This window comes from Ranitomeya variabilis, chromosome 7, assembly GCF_051348905.1.
Source record: "Ranitomeya variabilis isolate aRanVar5 chromosome 7, aRanVar5.hap1, whole genome shotgun sequence".
NCBI lineage: Eukaryota > Metazoa > Chordata > Amphibia > Anura > Dendrobatidae > Ranitomeya > Ranitomeya variabilis.
In genome coordinates this window covers 197,809,846-197,832,626 of record NC_135238.1, presented here as the reverse complement: position 1 = coordinate 197,832,626, position 22,781 = coordinate 197,809,846, and the positions used below count along the sequence as shown (strand labels likewise).

At 44.4% G+C, this 22,781-nt stretch overlaps 1 protein-coding gene across 1 annotated transcript in view; it reads right to left on the bottom strand.

The window, feature by feature from the left end:
* Positions 1-22,781, bottom strand: part of PDE11A (phosphodiesterase 11A) — a 614,587-nt gene that overhangs the window by 49,233 nt on the left and 542,573 nt on the right. The window contains exons 16-19 of the mRNA XM_077272627.1: positions 20,297-20,374; positions 19,074-19,137; positions 16,103-16,177; positions 5,394-5,477 (exon numbers count right to left, since the gene is read on the bottom strand). Of these exons, the coding sequence (XP_077128742.1) occupies positions 5,394-5,477; positions 16,103-16,177; positions 19,074-19,137; positions 20,297-20,374 (301 nt within the window). The remainder of the gene's footprint in view (positions 1-5,393; positions 5,478-16,102; positions 16,178-19,073; positions 19,138-20,296; positions 20,375-22,781) is intronic.

Here is a 22,781-nt window from a genome sequence, read left to right as displayed (position 1 = left end):
CCGTAAAACTCGCATGTGTGACGGCGGCCTTAGTAGTTTAAACTGGATACGCTGGGAAATTGGGAGCCAGTGAAGGGATTTGCAAAGAGGGGAAGCAGGAGTGTAGCGAGGAGAGAGATTAATTAGTTGTGCAGCAGAGTTAAGGATGGACTGGAGGGGTGCGAGAGTGTTAGAAGGTAGGCCACAGAGGAGGATGTTGCAGTAGTCAAGGCGGGAGATGATTAGGGCATGCACAAGCATTTTGGTAGCGTGAGGGTTGAGGAAAGGACGGATTCTGGAAATATTTTTGAGCTGGAGGCGACAGGAGGTGGCGAAAGCTTGGATGTGTGGTTTGAAGGACAGGGCAGAGTCCAGGGTAACTCAGAGGCAGCGAATTTTGGGGACAGGGGAAAGTGTGATTTCATTTATTTTGATAGATAGATCCGGTAGGGAAGATATGCGAGATGGAGGAAAGATAATTAGTTCAGATTTGTCCACATTGAGCTTGAGGAAGCTAGAGGAGAAGAAGGAGGATATGGCTGATAGACACTCTGGGATTCTGGAGAGCAGAGAGGTGACATCTGGGCCAGAGAGGTAGAACTGAGTGTCATCAGCATATAGATGGTACTGGAAGCCATAGGACCTTATGAGTTGTCCCAGGCCGAGTGTATAGATTGAGAAGAGTAAGGGCCCAAGGACAGAGCCTTGAGGGACACCAACAGAGAGGGGGCGAGATGAGGAGGTAGTATGAGAGTAGGAAACGCTAAATGTGTGGTTGGTAAGGTATGAGGAGATCCAAGATAGGGCGAGGTCTTTGACCACAAAGGAAGAGAGGATCTGTAGTAGGAGGCAGTGGTCAACTGTGTCGAAGGCAGAGGACAGGTCTAGAAGGAGGAGTATAGAGAATTGTCTGTTAGCTTTGGCTGTAAATAAGAAGTTAGTAATTTTGGTCAGGGCAGTCTCAGTGGAAGGGTGGGGACGGAAGCCAGATTGTAGGTTGTCGAAGAGAGAGTTAGATGCAAAGTGAGAGGAAAGTTCAGCATGGACATGCTGCTCAAGGAGTTTGGATGCAAATGGGAGCAAAGATATGGGGCGATAGGTGGACATAGCGCTTGGGTCAAGGGATGGCTTTTTGAGGATAGGTGTGATTGAGGCATCTTTGAAAGCAGTGGGGAAGGTACCAGAGGTTAGTGATAGGTTGAAGAGATGGGTTAGGGATGGGATTAGTGTGGTGGTGAGGTTGGGGAGGAGGTGGGATGGGATGGGGTCAAGTGCACAAGTGGTAAGGTGCGATTTGGAGAGAAGATGAGCAAGCTCCCCTTCAGTGATTTTGGAGAGGGAAGTTATGGGGTTTGGGCATTGGTCTGGTATACAAAGGGGTTGTGGTGGTTTGACGACAAAGATTTGCCTTGTTTGGTCGATCTTATTTTTGAAGTGCGTGGCAAAGTCCTCGGCAACGATTAGGGAACTCGGAGGGGGCAGTGGTGGGCGGAAGAGGGAGTTAAAAGTGTTGAACAACTGTTTGTGGTTGTGGGATAAGGAAGATATGAGGGTTGTGAAGTAGGCCTGTTTAGCAGAGGTGAGAGCAGATTTAAAAGCGAGTGTTGCGTGTTTGAATGCAGTGAAATCATCTTGCGAATGTGTTTTCTTCCAACACCGTCCTGCAGCTCTGGATACTTGCCGAAGCTTTTTAGTGATGTTATTGTGCCAGGGTTGTCTATTGGTACATCGCACTCTGCTATGCATGACAGGGGCGACCATGTCGATAGCTGATGCAAGAGTGACATTGTAGAAAGCAGTGGCAGTGTCTGTGTCGTGGAGTGAGGATATGGATGCTAGTGGTAGGATAGAGTCAGAGAGTGTGTGGGTGTCTAGGTGTGCGAGGTTCCTGCATGGGTGCGCATGTTGCTGGACATGGGTGACAGGTGAGGAGGACAGGGATGAGAAAGTGAGTAGATGGTGGTCAGATAGAGGGAGAGGGGAGGTGGTGAAGTTAGATAGGGAGCAGAAACAGGTGAAGACAAGGTCTAATGTGTGTTCGTCTGTGAGGGTGGCTGAGGAGGACCACTGAGTAAGTCCAAAGGATGAAGTAAGGGACAGGAGTTTGGAGGCTGCTGACTGGTGGGTGTCAATGGGGATGTTGAAGTCACCCATGATGATGGTGGGAATGTCAGCAGAGAGAAAGTGAAGGAGCCAAGTGGAGAATTGGTCAATAAAGGCAGTGGTCAGGCCCGGAGGTCGGTATATGACGGCCATTTGGAGGTTGTAGGGGGAGTAGATCTAGCTATCTATCTCTCTCATATCTATCTATCTATCTATCTATCTATTTATCTATCTATCTATCCATCTCATAGCTATCTATAGACAAAATGGAAGCAGCATACCATTATAGTGCAAACAAGTAGCTTTTAATAGCCCATCATGCAACGTTTCGGCTCTGTATGTGTTCTTTGGCCCTGGTGTGGCCGGTCCTGTACCCAAAGTCCCTTGGTCCCGGTGCAGCCAATGCATGAACATTGTCCAGTGGTTAATGAATGGCTAAACCCTGATCCAGTATCCTAGACCAGCATGTATGAGCAAAGCCCTAAATCAGTGTCAGTGTATCTGACCCCTGGGGTTAGCAGCTGCAGTACCGGGCTCTACCCAGGAGTGGTACCTGGCAGTACCTGCAGCCCAATCTGTCTCCATCATCAGGAGTTCCAGTGAACATCAGATAGCTGCTTAGCTATGCCCCTTTCTGGGCAGGCCCGGCCCTATGGCAATACATTATACAACAATCAAATGCAATATGCATGAATTAAATAGTAAAATGGGCACAGAGTCAGGGAGTAAGTAGGGTCGTTTAGAGAAACACGGTATAGCCCTGTACACAGGCTAATACCTCAGTAACTATATTTCCACACCCAACCCCATGCTCTTACCACAAATGCTGGCATCAGACCAGGACAGCACCGTTGCCCCAACGCGCGTTTCGCGTTAGCTTCGTCAGGGCGCGAAGCTAACGCGAAACGCGCGTTGGGGCAACGGTGCTGTCCAGGTCTGACGCCAGCATTTGTGGTAAGAGCATGGGGATGGGTGTGGAAATATAGTTACTGAGGTATTAGCCTGTGTACAGGGCTATACCGTGTTTCTCTAAACGACCCTACTTACTCCCTGACTCTGTGCCCATTTTACTATTTAATTCATGCATATTGCATTTGATTGTTGTATAATATGGCGTCGGTGATGGACAACACCGTTAGTTTGGCCTGTGCTACCTAACTCACCTGACATTTTTTATATATGTCTTAAAGGGTTTTGATACATGTGTTTTTGTATATCTATGTAACTTAATAAAATTTGATACGAATTATGGACATGTACTCCAATTTTCTTTGGTTCTCTTTGTAGTAGGAGTGTCCTATATCAATTGTTTGTGTCCCCCATTTTTTGAGGCTCCCCCACTGGGGTTGTGAGCATGTGGAGGGACAGTGGATGGGTATTTTTCTTCTTGGGCTTGTTCTATCATTGGGACCCAGAGCCTCAAGTGGGAGAAGGAGCTGAAGAAAATGTTCCATTGGTACAGGCAGATCGTTACCATCTAGCTGAAGAATCATGGGGAAGGCCATTTGCCTTCATAAGCTTCCAAGAACCGCGGGCTGCAGAGGATGATATGTGCGGACACAATGAATTAAAGGGACTCTGTCACCTGAATTTGGAGGGAACAATTTTCAGCCATAGAGGCGGGGTTTTCAGGTGTTTGATTCACCCTTTCCTTACCCGCTGGCTGCATGCTGGCTGCAATATTGGATTGAAGTTCATTCTCTGTCCTCCGTAGTACATGCCTGCACATGGCAATCTTGCCTTACGCAGGCGTGTACTATGGAGGACAGAGAATGAACTTCAATCCAATATTGCCGCCAGCATGCAGCCAGCGGGTAAGGAAAGGGTGAATCAAACACCCGAAAACCCCGCCTCTATGGCTGAAAATTGTTCCCTCCAAATTCAGGTGACAGAGTCCCTTTAAGAGTTTGGTTCTCGTTGATTACGTGAGGAGTTATCCAGGTCAAGCTGAGAACCAGGACAAGGATGATTGGAAGCCTATCATGTTTGACTAATTAAGACTGGGGAGGAATGTGACAACAGAGCATTTATTCATAATTAGGCCAAACGTATTTTTCTTTGGTGGATCAAGAGACAAGGCCATTGTTCATATGAGCCTGAATGTTGACTCTTGAATTGATATATGTTGAAACTTCTTGTGCTGCTATTCTTGGAAGACAAGGACATATAGCAATTGAACAATCAATATTTGCTAATATGCTGATTACCCATTGTATTAGTCCATGAAGCTTGTTGTTCGACAAACAGTGAAGGACAAACTATGCAGATTGATTGAATACTCGAACAATGAAAGATGACCTCATCCCACCTTCTCCATGACCTGTGAATGATGGCCTGAAGTACAGTTGTGAAGTATAAAAGGGGGATCTGCCTCTGTTCCCAGAGAGACTCCACATGAGAGTAGCCAATGCACTAGGCTTAACCAAAGGAATACAGATTAGAGATTCTACAGTATGATAGTGTAAGGGATGACGTCAATAGATGGAGGAATATAGATCTGCTCCATTCACCATCACTGAACCCTCAAAAAGAGTTGGAGAATCCAGGTTTTGACAATAAGGTGGCCGACCCCATAAGGACATTCGGAGAAGGTAGATTGGGGACAATCAGGTCATCTGGCCTCATGGAGAAGTTCAGAGAAGCCAGATTGGGACCATCTGGTCACCTGGCCCCATGTAGATGTTCAGAGAAGCCTGATTGGAGCCATCCGGTCACCTGGTCTCATGGAGATGTTCGGAGTAGGCAGGTTGAGACAATTAGGTCATCTGGCCACATACCTCAATCAGCTTCCTAAGCTTGTCATTACCTTCTCTCTATGGGTGGCCACCAAAAGCTGAGTGCTACTGGTGGGGGTTGAGGGTCCTGGAAGCTCTGAAGTTGCAGCTGCTCTAATCTCAGTGAGCCAGCGAAAGGGCGAGACTCTGTAATTTACAACATCTTATGTACTTACTGGGACTGTTATATATGTTAGTGGTCCAATGAATTATTGCCACGCTGTTTTACACTCACCCTGTGTTGTCTGAGTAGTATTCTGCCCATGGGAAAGGAGAACGGGCATTCAGTGGGATGAGCCCTGGTCCGTGTACTCTGACTCTTTCTAAAAACAGCCAATTCAGCGGACTAGAGCACCCACTGACCCTCATGTCTCCACACTGGTACTATATGAATAATAAGCAATAAATAAATTCCCATTGTATGTTAGCCATTTACTTTACTGACCATTACAGATAGTGTCACAAATATGGAACTATTTTTATACAATTTTTATACCTTCCTTTTTTTACCTGGCATGGCGCTCCACATTTACTTACCTCATAGAGAGGAAAACAAATATTGTCTATCCATTCTAACTGCAATCTAGGAAGCTCGTCTTTTCTGTTGCGATCGAAAATGGCCTGAAAAAAAAAGTTAGACAATAAGACTATGTTCACATCTGCATTCCTTCATTATGTTTGTCTGTTCTGTTTTTAAGAAGAGGCAAACGGAATTCATGTCCAAAATGAATCCATTACATTATTGATGCAAATGGGAGTAGAGGGACCCCATTAACTACCATGAGCTCTGACTGTTTTCCATTATGCACCAGTTTTTAGAACAGAAAAAAAATGTTTTGCATTGTTATAAAAACTGACATACACTGGAATCCGGATGGACTTGACAACAATGAATGGGAATCATCTGCTTCCATTTACATAATTAATGCTATGGATTCATTTTGAACATGAAAGGGCTTAGGGGTTGTCCATTTTCAGGGAGTTTTTTTCTTAAATGTATGTAATTGGGGCTGAAAATATTTTTTGCCATTGGGTTAAATTCAAACTTTTGTTCCGTTTGAATGAGTCAACTGAGAATCCATTAGAAAGCTCGCTCTGATGATTTGTTAGGGAAAGTTTGCAATTCTTTAATCTGTCTACTTCTGATCTCATTGCAGTTTATTTATAATCACAAACTACAACAAAGCGAAGTGTGAACCTGAAACAGGCAAACTGTTTTGCATCAGTTTGGTTTTTACAGGCTGTTTCCCTGCATATTTAACTTTGATGTAGTCTGTGGTCGTAAATCAGCTGAGAGGAGCTCAGAAAATAGGTAATGGATTTATAAAATCTACTATCAGACTGTCAGAATGAGCTCTCTGATGCATTCTCAGCTACCTCATGGTGCAACATTTTTAATGAAATCCAATTGCAACTTTTTTTTTTAGCCCTAAGCAGATCAATTGAGTGAAAAAAAAGTCCTCTACCCCTTTGATTCCACTTTTTTGCTCCTAAAAACAGAACAAACAAACGCAATGTCTGAATGAAGTTGTGAACATAGCCTAAACTATAAAACGTCAAACACAAGCATTCTTTTGTTTATTCATTTATTGGATCTTATTTATAGATTGCGGTAATCCCTTAATGACCAATGACGGATATATCCGTCATGGAGCATGTCAGGGCTCAGAACAGGAGTCTGCCCATCACTGCTGTTAACCTCTTAAATGCCACTGTCAACTGCTAGCTGGCACGGAGGTTAGTTCAGGTGGCCATTGGCTTTACTACAACGCGATCGCAGGGAGCTGATAGGTTGCTATAACATCCGGGGATTGGCTGAACGTCCCTATGCCTGTCATATGATCACTTCTGCAATTTTCAGTCTTCGGCTGTGCATCATAGAAGACAGTGATTTTTACTATATACAGAAATACCATAGTATTGCTGTATGCAGCAGAAGCGATCAGACGATCGCAGGTTCAATTCAAACAAACAAATTAAGTACAAAGTAAAGAAAAAAACATGTCCACAAAAGTCTGATCTGTTCTGATGTGCTTGAAAATCGCACTGATTTAGGATCTCAAAAAATATGTTTCTTTTTTAATTTTACTACTAGGCTCTGTCATCCGTAGTCCTGCCTGTGATTCATCATATGTCAGAAGGAATCAATGATTTTGTGTCCTTGCACTTGTATGTCCTCTAGTGCTGCACTCACTATAGAGCACCTGTAACCAGACTGTACCACACTCCTCACTTGACTTTTGCCTCACTTTGTCCTTACGTCGCTCGCTCCTTAAAATAAACTTTGGTGCTTCAATCAGTATTGGTAGCCAAAACATTGGTTTAAAGTAGCAAAATGTGTAGTTTCCGTAAAAACAAACAAACAAACAAACAAAAAAAGTTAAAAGCAGACATACAACTTTTAAATTCTTTTTATATTTTTTATCAGATTTTTCAGTTCATCTTTCTACATAACTTTCTACATAAAGGAGGACTAATCTTTAGTCATATATTAAACAAAATTTAATTTATTACAAAAAAAGTGGGAAAACTTAGTCATTACTGCTGATGATTCAGAGTAAAGTCACCGGAAGTAAAAGCAAAAAAGAAATATTTATTAAAATAAGTAAACAGGTAACATAAAAAACAACTTTAGTAGCAATGTATATACTGTATTATTGCTTCCGATTCCTCTTCTCTGAATCAGCAGCGCTAATGATTGTTTCAATTTTTTTTTAATAAAAGTTCCTTTTTTTTTTTTAATAGAATCTATTTTATTCAGGTTCATGTAACCAATCAGCTGAATTTCCTACAAACATTGTAGAGTTTTGCCTGGTATCTGCACAACTGTACAAGGTGAACGATCTACTGTATCTAGCACCCTCTCTAACCCTAGGTTATGCTCTAATTTTGCCTTCTTGTCACTATAAAGATACTCTATCACAAGGTTTTTGCTATGTAATCTGAGAGCAGCATGATGAAGGGGCAGAGACCCTGATACCAGTGATATGTTACTGCAGCGCCCCAGAGTCCTGGTCGTTGCAGTAATGTCGCTCTGCCACTAAGGGGAGTGATGTTACGTCTGATTGCACTAAAGGAGTTTCTCTGATCAGGTAACACTCACACTTCACACTCCGGCCACCAGGGGGGGTGGTTCTATCTAGTAGGCCACTCCTCACACTCTGGTAAAACTGGGGGTTGGACAGGAAGACAGGGAGAGAAGAACTGGGAAGAGCTAGTGAGAGGACCTGTCAGGGATGGGATCCTGGCAGACTCCTAAGAGCAGAACTAACCAGTGAACAACGGGAATACAGAAAAGAGGCATTAGGACCAGAAGGAGTCGTGCTGTTAGACCGAGGCAACATCCTTCTGAGGCGCAAACAGTCGGTGGCCGGAACGCCGAGCAAGTAAGAGACTCTAAGTACTACTGCAAACCACGGCCGGACAGCCAATTATAGGTTGGCTGTCTCACACAAATCACCTAAGCAGACAACGGAGGCAGCTGTGGGAGAGGGGCGACTCTAGGGTCCCGGAAGAACTCCAGGCCTACCCCGTCATACGGGTGCGTCCTACCACACCATCTGGGGGGACGGAGAGAACGAACATCAGAGACAGACAGAACCAGTTGTGAGGACTATCCCGGGAGCTCAGCAGGGAAGGACTACAACACACAGCGCTAGAAGGTAGACACTGATTCCCACCTGTAAAGAGAACTCCTGATGTGCCTTTGGACCGGCCGGTCTCTGACAGCCCTGTTGACAGCGCTCTGGACTGAGGATTCTTAAACCTTCAGTAAAGAGGTAAAGAGACTGCAACCTGGTGTCCTCGTTATTTTACCGCGTCCGGCACTACACCGCATCACCATCCTTATCTATCATTCACTGTACGTCGCCTCCCCACCAGCAGGGTTACGGACCGGGCCTAGCCACCGTGACAACCCCAGAGCAGAGACTCAGAGGCCCGGTATCGGGTACCCCTCAGCCCTGCGGCGGTGGGGGCGCTACAATTTTGGCGTCACGAACAGGATCTACTTAAGCCTGAAGAATCAGGTCATGTGTGCCTTGGAACTGTGATTTATTGTGCTTGGACTGTGTATTGTCATTTACCGCCAAAATTCGCCATTGCCGCGCACGGAGGGAGGAGCCTTAGCTTCGTGGGCGGAACCGGCCAAAAGAAGCGCGGAACGGAAAGCGCGGTAAGGCGCCAATCCCGGAAGAGGAACTCGGACTTCCAGCAGGTTAGTGGGAGGAAGGGACAGCCATGTCCGAGTCGGGAGGAGAGGAGGTGGCGGCTGCAGCCGCGGACGCAGGGGCAGCTCCGGTCCCCGCAGCGGGCGAAGCCGCGGCCCTAATACCACCACTGGCGGCCCCGGAGCCCGCTCCCCCCATCAGCCAGGCAGACACCGCCGCTACCGCAAAGGCCATAATGCCCTTCTCTATGCCATACCTGCCCGGAGCGGCCTGGCTCCCGCGATACTCTGGGGAGTCACATACATTCACTGACTTTAAAGAAGGGCTCTGCAGCCTGCTCGAGTTCTATCCCCTGACCGAGCCTCAGAAGGTTCATATGATAATCGGCCAACTCTTTGGAGCAGCTCTGAGAGAAGTGAAGTCCTGGCCCGCCGCAGATAAGGGAACGGCACAGCAGATTTTTGCAAAGTTTAAAGCCACCTTCGATACCCGTACAGCTACAGAAATTAAATTGACTTTCTATGGATGCAAACAGAGACCGCAGGATAGCTTACGGGACTATGCCCTTAATCTCCAGGAGGCGATGCGGGCCATTAAGCAGAGTGACCCCGACAGCATGCAAGATGAGGATAAACTCCTGAAGGAGCGATTCATTGAGGGGCTCCTGTGCAGTCACCAGCGGGGCCAATTGTACTTCTTGGCCATGCAAAATCCAGACTTGACTTTTGCGCAATTCAAGGATAAAGCTATCCAGGCATTGCAGGAGCGACAGCCTAGCCGTGCAGCACCTCTCAGGCGCCCCGCTCTCACATACCACCAGGAGGTGGCGTCGGATGTTCCAGTCGCCGCCGAGGCCGATGCCCAGAGCCTAGAAGACGACTCCCCTGCAGGACTCCGCCTCCAGATGCAGGAGCTGACCAAGAGCGTTGCTGCCCTGGCCCGGACGGTGCAGTCCCTACAGGAGGCCCCCAAGAAGAAGATCCAGCTGGCCTCCAGACCGGAGGATGTTCCTTGGATGCGACAGAGGAGGACTCTGCCGACCAGAGGCCGGGCCGACGATCGCTTCCATCAGGATGGACGACCCATCTGCCGCCGCTGTCATCAGGTGGGCCACCTTGCAAGGTACTGTCCTTTAAACGAGCAACCCCTGGGGCAAAGGGCCAACCCCCAGGAGTAGGACGGTCAGGCCCGCAGCATTGGAGAACCAAATACATTGGAGGACAACCAGTTCTCCCCGTAGTGGTTGATGGGATCCCCTTGAACGCTTTGCTGGACACCGGTTCTCAGGTGATGACTATACCTTACGTGCTTTATAAACGGTATTGGGAGGACACCGATATTACTCGTGGCCCTGACGATGATTTCACCATAATAGCCAGTAATGGTCAGCCGTTACGACAAGTGGGGTATAAGGAAGTCACCATCAAAGTGGGGCGGGTGGAATTGAAAGCCCAAGGGATTGTGATTGTTGATATTGATCGTCGAGAATGTAATCCCATGATGACTCTTGGTACTAATGTTATAGAAAATTGTCTTGCAGAAGTTATTGTTTTGTTGCAACAGGTGGCAGAAACTGCTGGTCACAGTGAGCAACGTGCCCTGCAGAAGGAAATCAGAGCTCTGATGCAGAGACAGCAGGTAGAGCTGACTGGTGGTGAGATTGGTCATGTCACTGTGAGTGATTCAAACCCCATCGCGATACCCTCCAGGAGTGAAATGTTAATATGGTGTCGGGCAGCCATAGGCCTCAGGGGAAAGGACTACCAGGCCTTGGTAGAACCCGTATATTCAGACAATAGGCCTACTATTCTAACCGCCAGGGGGGTGGTTGACGTTCGCCAGGGGAGGGTGCCTGTACGTGTCCTCAATTGTGGGGAGGAAGAAGTTCACCTCACCAAGTATGCCACACTCGCCAAATTGTTCACTGTTAATAATAGTGTGATACAGACACCTGAACCCTTGGTCCCGTCAAACGTGGCAGGGGACAACGCTTCTGCAGAGCACTCGAAAGACTGGCATCGGGAATTGCATGTGGGCACTGATTCTACCCCATTCCATCAAAAACAGGGGGCCTACAGGGTGGTACACGAGTATGAGCAGGTATTCAGCAAACACCCCTTAGATTTCAGGCAGGTGAAAGGGATCCAACATCATATCCCCACGGGAGATCACCGACCCATAAAAGAGAGATATCGTCCTGTACCCCCAGCTCATTACCAGTGTGCCAAAGACATGTTGCGGGAAATGAAGGAGGCTGGGGTGGTGAGAGACAGCTGTAGCCCCTGGGCAGCTCCGTTAGTCCTTGTTAAAAAGAAAGATGGTACAATGAGGATGTGTGTTGATTACAGGCAGTTGAATCGCATTACACATAAGGACGCATACCCACTGCCCAGGATAGAGGAGTCTCTGGCTGCTTTAAAATCTGCTAACTATTTCTCTACCTTAGATCTCACCAGTGGGTACTGGCAGGTTCCTGTGGCGGAGGCGGACAAAGAGAAGACGGCCTTCACAACACCAATGGGTCTCTGTGAATTCAATTACATGCCCTTCGGATTGTGCAATGCTCCAGGGACGTTCCAGAGGATGATGGAGTGCTGCCTGGGACACATGAACTTTGAAACCGTGCTGCTGTATTTGGATGATGTTATTGTTTTCTCTAAGACCTACGAAGACCATCTGAAGCACCTGGCCGAGGTGTTTGAAGCTCTGTCCAACTTTGGCTTAAAGGTGAAACCGTCCAAGTGTCATCTGCTGAAACCTAAAGTGCAGTACCTGGGCCATGTGGTGAGCGCTGAAGGAGTGGCCCCAGACCCAGACAAGGTCACGGTGATCAAGGACTGGCCAAAGCCCAGTGACCTCCACGAAGTCCGGCAGTTCCTCGGGCTGGTCGGCTACTACCGGAGGTTCATCAAGGACTTCACCAAGAAGGCCGCACCCTTGCAAAACCTGTTGGTGGGACAACCAAAGAAGACTAAGGGGAAGAAAACCCCATTTGACTGGAATGAGGAGCTGGAGGGATCCTTTACTTGTTTGAAGTCGGCACTGACGGGTGAAGAGGTACTGGCCTACCCCGAATACGACCAACCGTTTGTGCTGTACACGGATGCCAGCAATGTGGGATTGGGAGCCGTGCTGTCCCATGTCCAGAAAGGCAAAGAGAGGGTGATCGCTTACGCCAGCAGAAAACTCCGTCCCACGGAAAGGAACCCTGACAATTACAGTTCCTTTAAGCTGGAATTCCTTGCCATCGTCTGGGCAGTGACAGAGAGGATTAAACACTACCTGGCCTCCGCGAAATTCACCGTCTTCACGGACAACAATCCGCTAACGCATCTGGACACTGCCAAACTCGGGGCCTTGGAACAGCGGTGGATGGCCCGGCTGTCCAACTATGATTTCACCATCAAGTACCGGGCAGGACACAAGAATGCTAATGCCGATGCCTTGTCCCGAATGCCCAATTTGCCAGAAACGGGAGAAGACCCGGAGGCACTTGAAGAGGTGGAGCTGCCTGCCTTCCATCGCCCCAAAGCCACTCAGAACTCTCATCATGTGAAGAACAGGCACAAGAACCAACCGGATGCCACACTGAACCCCCTGCCCCATCACGGATGGGCGGAAACCCAGGATGGTGACCCCGCGGTCCGTCGGGTGAAAGAGCTCTTGACGCAGGCAGGGTTGCACCCTGGCCCAGATGATCCACAGGAGACCCAACAGCTGTGGAAGGGGAGAAGCAAATTGTTTATCCATGATGGCAAGCTGTGCCGGAGGAGCATCGACCCACGTACTCATAAATTGGTGTGGCAGATAGTGGTGCCAAGGCGAGATGCGCCCATGGTTCTGGGAGCCTACCACGATGGAGCCGGACACTTCGGATGGAGGAAGCTAGAGAGGCTACTCCGAGGGAGGTTCTATTGGATTGGCATGAAGAGAGCCATTGAGAAGTGGTGTCGGGAGTGTGGTCCATGTAGTCTACGCAGGAAGGACCGTGGTAGTCAACGGGCTCCCCTGCGGCCTATCATCACCAAACGGCCGCTCGAACTGGTCGCACTGGATCATGTGAAACTGACACCTAGCCGGTCAGGCTATATCTACGCCCTTACCATCGTAGATCACTACTCCAGATTTTTGGTGGTCGTACCTGTTAAGGATCTAACGGCTAGGACTGCCGCCAAAGCCTTCCAGCAGTACTTTTGCCGGCCCCACGGCTACCCGGAGAAGGTACTGACCGATCAGGGACCAGCATTCGAAGCAGAAGTGTTCCAAGAGTTCTGCCAACTGTACGGGTGTAAGAAGATCAGAACCACCCCATACCTTCCTCAAACCAATGGGATGTGCGAAAAGATGAACCAACTGGTGATCGACTTATTGAAGACCTTACCCGTGGAGGAACGGAACATGTGGCCGACCAAGTTGCCTGACTTGGTGGATATGAACAACCACATCCCAGTAAATTCCACCAATTGTACTCCAGCGTACCTGATGCGAGGAAGGCCTAGCCAGTTACCTGTTGATCTGGACATGGGGGTCCTAGTCCCTGAAGATACCTCGTCGGATGCGGATTGGGATGCAGAAAGGCAGCGAAGGTACCGCCAAGTACAGGAGTGCGTGGAAAGAAGTCTTGCCCAGGCTAGGCAGAAACAAGAAAGGGACTACAACCAGCGTGCTCCTGCGATTCCCCTGTCCCCTGGTGAGCAAGTACTCAAGCGAAAGAGGAGACTACACAAGCTCGATGACCAATGGGAAGCGGAACCGTATACCATCCTGCCATCCGATTTCGACAACACGAAGGTCTGTCTCATCAGCAAGGACGGAGGGGAGACCTCGACAGCGATATCCAGGGATCACGTTAAGGTCTGCCCCGATAAGTTGAGAGAGAGGGACGCGGCCCCGGAAATCTCCCCACCGGTGGAAAAGGAGAAGATGATCCACACCGTCCTTGGAGACTTTCCCCAGTCCTGGACTCAGATAAATCACGCCATTGTGGTACCTGTTCTAACGTTCCCACAGCCGGACCCACCAGAAACAATGGTAGTACCAGACCATCCGGTCCCGCAACCTCAACAAGCCCTACCTGAAGATGCTGTGCCGACCGCTGAACTGGCAGATCCTCCCTCTGCTATCGGTGAGCCTGCCGTACCCACTGTTGCTAGCAGCAGCCCTGAGAGCTCTAGCCTGCCAGTGCTACCCAGACTCACTAGAAGTGTAGCCAGAAGACAGTGCACTACACCAGCGGTAGCAAGTATAGCGGGCCCTGTTAGGTCAATAGCAACCCCTGCGCTGCGAAGGTCCACGCGCAGCACTCAGAATCAAACTCCCCTCCGCTACAAAACTTGGAGGTATTAATAAGGGCTGCTATTTAGTTGAAAATGTTTGGGTGCATATCTTTTGTTACAGCTTTTAAAATGGACAATAGAGTAATGGACGGTGAATTGCTCAAAAACTTTCAAGAGGGGGACCCCTTTGTTTACCCGGGGTCCCCGCTGTTTCAACCACTGAACTGAGAGTCATAAACTGTGCATGACCTAACTTTCGCAACGTTCAAGAGTCCTCACCTCCCATAAAGGGAAGCACTGTTATGTTTAATTGTTTATGCTATTTCAAAATTTTGTGTGTTTTCTGTTAACATGTATTGTTGTTCTTGTTTTCCCAGTCCGGGAGTACTGGATTTAACCGGGGGGGAGTGCAGCGCCCCAGAGTCCTGGTCGTTGCAGTAATGTTGCTCTGCCACTAAGGGGAGTGATGTTACGTCTGATTGCACTAAAGGAGTTTCTCTGATCAGGTAACACTCACACTTCACACTCCGGCCACCAGGGGGGGTGGTTCTATCTAGTAGGCCACTCCTCACACTCTGGTAAAACTGGGGTTGGACAGGAAGACAGGGAGAGAAGAACTGGGAAGAGCTAGTGAGAGGACCTGTCAGGGATGGGATCCTGGCAGACTCCTAAGAGCAGAACTAACCAGTGAACAACGGGAATACAGAAAAGAGGCATTAGGACCAGAAGGAGTCGTGCTGTTAGACCGAGGCAACATCCTTCTGAGGCGCAAACAGTCGGTGGCCGGAACGCCGAGCAAGTAAGAGACTCTAAGTACTACTGCAAACCACGGCCGGACAGCCAATTATAGGTTGGCTGTCTCACACAAATCACCTAAGCAGACAACGGAGGCAGCTGTGGGAGAGGGGCGACTCTAGGGTCCCGGAAGAACTCCAGGCCTACCCCGTCATACGGGTGCGTCCTACCACACCATCTGGGGGACGGAGAGAACGAACATCAGAGACAGACAGAACCAGTTGTGAGGACTATCCCGGGAGCTCAGCAGGGAAGGACTACAACACACAGCGCTAGAAGGTAGACACTGATTCCCACCTGTAAAGAGAACTCCTGATGTGCCTTTGGACCGGCCGGTCTCTGACAGCCCTGTTGACAGCGCTCTGGACTGAGGATTCTTAAACCTTCAGTAAAGAGGTAAAGAGACTGCAACCTGGTGTCCTCGTTATTTTACCGCGTCCGGCACTACACCGCATCACCATCCTTATCTATCATTCACTGTACGTCGCCTCCCCACCAGCAGGGTTACGGACTGGGCCTAGCCACCGTGACAACCCCAGAGCAGAGACTCAGAGGCCCGGTACCTGGTACCCCTCGGCCCTGCGGCGGTGGGGGCGCTACATTACTTACTGGGCTGCTTACTGTAGTTTTCATAATCTCATACATTTTTATCAAAGAAAAGACTAGGAAACCTGCAACATTGTAATTATTGATATCCCTGGCTATCCTCATCCTCCTACAATTGATTGGTAGCTTTCTGCCTCTGCACAGTGAAGTAAAAAAGCTGCCAATCAATCTGGCATGGGTAGACAGAGCTCATTCATGAATGGAGGACATAGAACGATCACTTTATAAAAAAAAAACTACAGTGAGTAGCCTGGTATGTGATACACTGCTGGATTCAGGGTATATGTCCATACTTTATACCACAGCAAAAACTTGGGGGCAGGTTTCCTTTACGTTTTATTGAACAAGCAAACACATATGAGAGTTTATGAGAGTTTACCAAACTCCGTGCAGGACTTACTGAAGGTGTCAGCTTAAGCTCTGAACGTTCTCGGTCTCCTTGCTCGAAGAATTCGCTGGTCACTAATTCGGCCACCTAAAAGTACAACAGATCAGATTATAGCTTGCTCCAGTTCAGTATTGTTTTGAACCTCTTAAAACCATTCACTATTCTAAGCCTTTGTTCCTTGTGTAAAAACCATCCGCTGTAAATATGCATGGCGGAATCGTATTCTGCCATCTCCCGCTATTGATGCTAATCAGTATTCTTTGTATTCATTCATATTACCCTCAGGATGTGATGGCCGAGGAAGACGTTTGACTGAATGAATGGAAAGCCCTCAAATTTAAAAACTATGCAGAAACTGATTAATCAATGTCAGTATGTGACAGTGCCTGCGGTATCTCCATGGTGGAGGAATACAAGCTGTCTGAAAGATGGGGTGGCTGATCGCTGAAAACATTGCAGCACCCTATTTGCTTTGCATTCCTCATGATTTCTCAGGAGAGAGAGAAAGGAAAGATCACTGGGATTATTTTAGTTTTATAAACCTTTGCATAACTAATTGCACTACACATTACACATATTACATATATAACACACTTTACACACATTACACACATATTACATATATTACACACATATTACATACATATTACATATATTACACACATTTTACACACATTACATACATATTACACACATTACACACATATTACATACATTACACACATATTACACACATTACATACATATTACACACATATTACACACATTACACACATTACACACATATTACATACATTTCACACATATTACACACATTACATACATTACATACACATTACACACATATTACATACATTTCACACATATTACACACATTACATACATTACATACACATTAGACACATTACATACACATTACACACATATTACACACATTACATATACATTACACACATTACATACACATTACACACATATTACACACTTTACACACATATTACACACATTACACACACATTTCACACATATTACATATATTACACACATTACACCCATTAAACACATATTACATACATTTCACACATATTACACACATTACATACATTACATACACATTACACACATTACATACACATTACACACTTATTACACACATTACACACATATTACATACATTACACACATTACACCCATTAAACACATATTGTATACATTGCATACATATTACACACATTACACACATATTACATACATTACACATATATTACACACTTTACACACATATTACACACAATACATACATTACATACACATTACAGACATATTACATACATTTCACACATATTACACACATTACATACATTACATACACATTAGACACATTACATACACATTACACACATATTACACACATTACATATACATTACACACATTACATACACATTACACACATATTACACACTTATTACACACATTACACACACATTACATACATATTACATATATTACACACATTACACCCATTAAACAAATATTACATACATTGCATACATATTACACACATTACACACATATTACATACATTACACATATATTACACACTTTACACACACATTACACACATATTACATACTTTACACATATATTACACACTTTACACGCACACATTACACACATATTACATACATTAAACACACATTACACACATATTACATACATTAAACACACATTACACACATATTACATACATTAAACACATATTACACACATATTACATATATTACATACATTCCAAAATTTTTATGATATCCAGCCATTATTATAACACCTTTAATGTGTTATGTGATTGAGATGTTGGGGTGGAAACATTGTAACCATGTGCATAATACAAGACCGTCGGATGTATAGATATTACGCATCCAACATTTATCTTGCGATAATAATGTTTAGAAAATAATAAAAATAAAATACATCTTATTATATAACCTCATGATTGCACTAGAACTGGAAGCCCATCTTAGTGATAAATATAGCTATTGATTATTCCTATATATCTGAAATATGGCTCCATATGGCTTTCATTGGTCTTTGGATATGAATTTGATCAACCAAAAAATTATCATGGTAGTCAGGACTTTTATTATGGTAATAAATAGCAGATGACCCCCCATCCTCCCCAGGAACCCCGGTTGGTGGTCAAGTCATGAATGGATTTCAACTCCATACACTAGTTACATTCTTTCACGCACACCAGGCTTTTAATTTAGCTGAAACACAAGTTTATATGGCCATGACTATCAATTGAACCACTGTTCTCCATGCTGACGGGAATAAACCCCAAATTCCTCATCAGAAACCATTGGCATTATATATTTATTTTTCTCACTTATATAGCGCCATTAATTCCACAGCACTTTACGGACATTATCATCACTGTCCCCATTGGGGCTCACAATCTAGATTCCCTATTAGTATGTCTTCGGAGTGTGGGAGGAAATCGGAGGAGACCCCCGCAAACACGGGAGAACATACAAACTCCTTGCAGATGTTGTTCTTGGTGGGATTTTAACCCAGGATCCCAGCGCTGTAAGGCTGCAGTGCTAACCACTGAGCCACATACAGTGCTAACCACTGAGCCACCTACAATTCTAACCACTGAGCCACCATATAGTGCTAACCACTGAGCCACTGTTATATGGAAAATTCCTTTTTTCCTGTTAATGTGTAAAAAACTGAAAGCGAAGAATTGCAAGATGTCAGGTGGCAGGGCACACAAAAATATCCCAGAAGAGAAACCTCTATCAAGGTAAATTACATATAGAAAAATAACTATTACTGCAAACCTATATAGTCCTGCCCAGTCCTTATGGTGAACAGAACCCGAAGGGCTATGTTATTATGGTGCTTTGTAAGTCATTGGAGCCCTTGTAACAGTGTCCCATCAGAATGTTCCTCCTTGCCCAGCAATAAATCAACACTTGCCTGTCTTGAGATCTCCCATGGTTTGGTTGCAGCTCCAAGGTCACATGCTGTCATCAGCATTGATCTGAAAGAGAGGGGAAGATCAAAGCAAACCTACTATGCCAGTGCTTGTTACAGATCGCTACCGACCTTATTATACTAAATGTAATATTGGAGAAAAGGCTCTTACAAAAAAAAAATAATGTGCTCACATTGGCAGCACATATACTAAAATGAGAAGAATGCAGAGAAGAATAGCCACCTTTGTTCACTTATCTTCCTTAGTATTATTTAACAAATAAAGAATGCAAAAATAAATAAATAAAATACTTAAAATAATAAAATAAAAAACTAAATATCTATAAATATATATATATATATAAACACACATTAAAAATGTAATAACAAAATAAATATATAGTCTCTTATTTATATATTTATTATTTACATTTTTATTTTTTCATTCCTATACAATATATGTATATTTATTTATATTTTACATTTTTATTATATATAAATAAAAATATGTTATAATAAATATAATACATATATAATATACACACACATATGTATATACACATATATATATACATAATAAAATATAAATAAATAAATATACATATACTATAGATTACTAAAAAAATATATATATTTATTTATATAGTTTCATATTTATTTTTTATTTTATTATTTTAAATATTTTATTTTTTAATACTTTACTTGTGAAACAATATCGTTTTGGACATACGTCTGACAATGACATTTAGGAACTTGCATATGGAAGGAAAAACCAAGACACTTTTTTGGGGCCATATTCTTCAGACTTGTAAATAGTTGCTGTACGCAAGTACTAATGTATATAAGCAATTTTATTTCCATCTATCAATGTATACAACAGCCAGAAAGGTTTGCAACGTTGCATTATTCTGTGATTCACTTGAAATGAAAGCAGCCCGCTGGTAATTTGTTAGAAATCATATGATCCTTTAGGAATACATGGTAAATGCCTTTAACATTCTGCCTAGGTCACAAAATATGATACAGTCAAGATTTCATTTAAGATATTGGTCCTGTTGAAATGCCCACATTGATTTTTTTTTGTTTATTTCTTTTTTTTAGGTAGTCAATATCATTTGCAATATCTTTTTTTTTTCTTAAAAAATATACAGATGTAAAACAATAGTGCAAACTATGAGAATGTCCAGCAAATCCTTTATAAAATTCAAGACTGTGTTTTTTCTTACCTGAATATGATTCTGTGGTTTTTAACATTCCAGTTGTATTCTCCTTTACTGACCAGTTCAAAAAACTCATTTCGTCTCCTGAAAAATACGGAACATGGGCAGGTTAATGGGATCAGAGATGTAAAAATAGAAATTGTTATAGGATGTGATGTTACGAAATTTGTTTGCCACTTGCACCTGACAATGTTATCATGACAATTTATCAAGATGGATCAGATTTTGGCTTTAATGTAACATACCATCCTCCCTGTGGACAAGAAAAGAAATTGTCATTCTTCTTTAGAAAATTGTAAAGGGCTTAACTCATGTGCTACTGGAAGAACTGAGCATACCTGACATATACCAGGACAAAACACATAAATAAGGGATTATTCATAATTATAATAGACTTTTAGTTTGGGTAATTGTCTTTATGGAGTCTTAAAAGTCCATTTATTGCAAACACTAAGTTGCCCTTAACCAAAGTTAACCAATGTTTTCCATCCTATGAGAATAAAAAATCATAACACATTTATATTAAAGGGGTTATCCATAGATTATATTAGAAAAAAATATTTTGACAGTGAGGGGATCAATGAGTGGAACAGGCTACCATGAGAGGTGGTGAGTTCTCCTTCAATGGAAGTCTTCAGAGGCTGGACAGACATCTGCCTGAGATGGTTTAGTGAATCCTGCATTGAGCAGGGGGTTGGACACGATGACCCTGGAGATCCCTTTCAACTCTAACATTCTATGATTCTATGATTATAAGTTATACATCAGTGGGTGTCCAAATGTTGGGACCACACCGATTGCCAAACTAGGCACATTTATCCATGGTAGAATAGGGTGGTATTGCTCATGCTCGACCACCATTTATTTAATTATCTATGGGACTGCTGAGCACTATACTCGGCTTTTTCCAGCAGCACCATAGGGAATAGATGGACTAGGTTTCGAGGATACACACTGTCGCTCCATTCTAAGATGGAAAAAAGTGCCCCATTCTTTCAGTGCAACTAATCTAAGTTCCCTGCCCCCAGTTTAATACTCACCAGCCACCGTCTTCATTTTTTATCGGCTCTGCTCCGCTCGATCTTCTGCAAGTTGGGACCTGCCTGATTGCTGCAGTTTTTGCTGGGCAAGTGGGAAGTCACAAATAAATGTAAGTCTATGAGAGCCAGAACCAGGCCAGAACGAGGCTCTGATAGACTTACAATGAGAGCTTGTGACCGTTACCTCTGACTACCGGTCAGTCAGAAGTTGCGGTCACAAGATGGCAGCACTTGACAGGAGCGGCGACAGGAAGCGCTGGAGACGGTGGCTGGTAAGTATAATACTAGAGTCAGTGTGCTGAGGATAGTAGCACCACTCCAGTGCTTAAACATAAACCCTAAAATCACCCTTCTAGATTGTTTTGAGACTGCGTCCTGCTAAATAAAAAAAATGAGTAGAGCAGGTTACAACAACTAATATGGTGACGATTGCTGCACACACACGAGTTGTTACTCAGCCTTCCTACGTTACAAACACTTCCGAAGCAGTTGTAGAATATGGGATGTATTATGCATATCTAGGCAGATTGATCAATCGGAACTGGATGAACATCATTGAAGGTGGTATAATGTCAGCCATATTGGTTGTCACCAGATTTTATTATAATTTTTACTTATATAGGAAGACCTACTGTATACATCGGCAAATATTTGATTGGCCAGTCAGGTAGCCACAACACTATGTACACTGTAACACATGCAGACCTCATGGAGATGTGTAGGGTTCAGAACCTCAACGTCTCAGACATTGACGATTTTTACATGCTTTCTAAATGAGAGATGTCCAGTTAGACTGATCCAATTGGTTCCCGTTAAGAGAAAGGTGACAGCTAAATAGAATCATAATCTGACCAAAGCTTTACTTCTAAGGATATGAAAAAGTTTGAAGTACATGGTAAGGGTTACTATTTGACATGCATTGCGTGAACGTACGTCAATGATTTTGGCTGGAGTATCGTTGTTGATCTATGTCCATAAGCCATAAAACCATAGATGAACCATCTTAAAATGGCTGCCAATACCAAAGTCTCAATGTGGCTCTACAAACATGTGTTTAGTTGACTCTAGGAATCTGCCCATTGATGAGATCCTTATTCTAAGCAAATACCTATATGAGCGAGAGAAGAGGGTGATTCCCAGAAATAGTGTGCATCCAACAAAACTACACTAAGGGGGGAACTGTAGTGAAGATGGGCAAAATTGTATGACTTGTTAATAAGCCGCAAATTAATAAATTAAGCGAATGGAATCGCTGGACTTCACCCATAAAGTGGAAAACAAAATCAACAGGCGAGCACGTATTAAATAGATTTTAAAAAAAGGTTCCCTTAGAATAATGAAAAGATACAAAACTAGACAAAAAAAACAGGTGCAAAAGGCAATGATGAACTGAGGCCTTACTTTATATGAATAAGGCAATTTATATTCTTATCTTCTCTCCATTTGTAATT